This window comes from Plasmodium reichenowi, chromosome 11 (assembly GCF_001601855.1).
Source record: "Plasmodium reichenowi strain SY57 chromosome 11, whole genome shotgun sequence".
Taxonomy (NCBI): domain Eukaryota; phylum Apicomplexa; class Aconoidasida; order Haemosporida; family Plasmodiidae; genus Plasmodium; species Plasmodium reichenowi.
The window spans coordinates 309,686-312,012 of NC_033656.1; the positions used below are offsets into that span (position 1 = coordinate 309,686).

General features: G+C 15.8%; 1 protein-coding gene across 1 annotated transcript in view; it reads right to left on the reverse strand.

Annotated features, from left to right (window-relative positions):
- PRSY57_1108800 (hypothetical protein) overlaps positions 1 to 1,064 on the reverse strand; it is a gene marked incomplete at both ends in the record, with an annotated part of 1,151 nt that extends 87 nt beyond the window's left edge. Inside the window, 4 exons of the mRNA XM_020114930.1 lie at positions 1 to 393; positions 571 to 643; positions 769 to 835; positions 1,025 to 1,064. The exon at positions 1 to 393 is cut by the window's left edge and continues 87 nt beyond it. Coding sequence (XP_019970299.1) covers positions 1 to 393; positions 571 to 643; positions 769 to 835; positions 1,025 to 1,064 — 573 coding nt within the window. The remainder of the gene's footprint in view (positions 394 to 570; positions 644 to 768; positions 836 to 1,024) is intronic.
- Positions 1,065 to 2,327: the final 1,263 nt, after the last annotated feature.

A 2,327-nucleotide genomic window follows, 5' to 3' on the forward strand; every position in this document is an offset into this window, starting at 1 on the left:
CTTATTTCTTTTTACATATTCATCATGATTTTGTTCGCTGGATTTATTAGTTATTAATTTAATATTATGTATATTATTTTCATTCTTATTAATATGTTTATTCTTAATTTTAATATCTTGTGTTTTGTTGATTTTTTCGTCTTCTGATTGTTGTTGTTGTTGTTGTTCTAGGCTAGTGCAAGCCGAACTTATTATACAAGTATCTTTTTTAACAAATAATGAATACTTTAAATTTTGATTATTTTTCACAATTTTTTCTTTTGAATTATTATTACTAGTACTACTATTTGTTGTATTCTTATTATTATCAGTATTGATTTTCTTGGCACAATTATTGTACATATTTTCCCACCACATTCCATTGTTATTTTCTTCATGTTCATTATATCCAAGCTGCACAAAAATTAGGGAAACAAATAAAAACATGTACAAAGCAAAATTTGTGTGAACTACATGTAAATAAATAAATATACATATATATATATATATATATATAATAGGACAAAAAATTAAATAAATAATACATAGTCGCTTTTATCATATATGTAATATAACATTTTAACATATTACCCCATGTTCTCCATATTTTTTTATCTTTATAATTTTCACGTCTCCATTTTCGTGTTTTCCCAATCCCTTACCCCTTACAAAATAAATAAATAAAAAAATATATATATATATATATATATATATTATAATAGACATGTAAAATTTATGATTATTCATTAATATATATTTTTTTTTTTTTTTTTTTTTTGCATTTTTTACTTTTCCCATCCAAACTTTTGAAGAATGTACGAACCAAATTTTGATTCAACGGGTTTGGATTGATTTTCTAAAAAAAAAAAATAATAAAAAAAAAAATTATAAATAAAAAAGAATCATACAGAAAAGACTAGGAAGAACTATCACAAAAATATATAAAACCATTACATTTAATTATTTAAGTTTATAATATATACATAAACCTACAAAAAGCCTTTGTCTTAATATATATATATATATAATATTTTTTTACACTTACGAATATCACTTAACAATTTTTCATAATATTTTTTCGACATAGTGCTACGTTTTATGATATATATTAAATTATTTCTTTTTTATTTTTGTACAAAAAAAAAAAAAAAAAAAAAAAAATCCAACATGCTTCACTTAAATGGATACCTTATTTGGGTGTATAAAAACAAATTTGTTATTTTTAAAAATATTATAATATAACGAATTGGATTTTCATTTTTTCGTTAATTTATTAATTTATTTTTACAAAAAAATTATATATGGTATATATGTATTAAATATGTTATTTATATGAACATATATATATATATATATATAATATTAATATTATATTTTCTTTTTTTTAAATGAATAAATAATGTTACGAAAGAAATATATTTTTTTCCCATAGGACATTTAAAAATATTCAGTATGCAACATTATGGAACCTTCAATTATATAATTTAAAAAATATAAATATATATTATGTATATATATATATATATATATATATATAGATTTATTTATTTATTTATTTATTTTTATTTTATTATAATTTTTTGTGGTATCTATATTTTCATATAAATATATAGATTTTCTTCTTTTCTTAAAAATTAAAAAAAAAAAAAAATTCAAATTTCACTTAACAAAAATTTATATATATATATATATATAATAATTGAATAAAAAAAAATATATATTATTGCAACTTCTAACACTAGTTTAAAACCATAGATATTGATTATTTTTTTATTCATTATTTTATTTTATTTTATTTTTTCATCATTATTATATCTAGGCTTATTTTTTTTATTCAAGGTTATTATATATATAAATAATCAATATATTATTATATACATATATAATATATAGTACATAATATTTATAATATTATATGTAATAATATAAATATATATTATTATATATATATATATATAACAATATAAATGTAAATAATAATATTTATAAAGTGCATAAAAAAAAAAAATATTATAATATATTATATATATATATATATATATATATATATATATATATTTGAAATATTTTGATAGTTTATAATTATATTATTATTATATATATATTATATATGTGATAACATAAATGTATACACTTTATTTAATATGAGGTTATTAATTAAAGGGAGGGAAAAAAAAATACTTCATATGGTTTATAATGATATATATTAAAATATATATATATTAAATGTATAATTCCATAATTTAAAACATAGTATTATTATATATATATATATATTATATATATATGTAGTCTTAAAAATAAACCTTTAAAAAAATTAAAAATTTAAAAAACACCCTTTTAAGGCC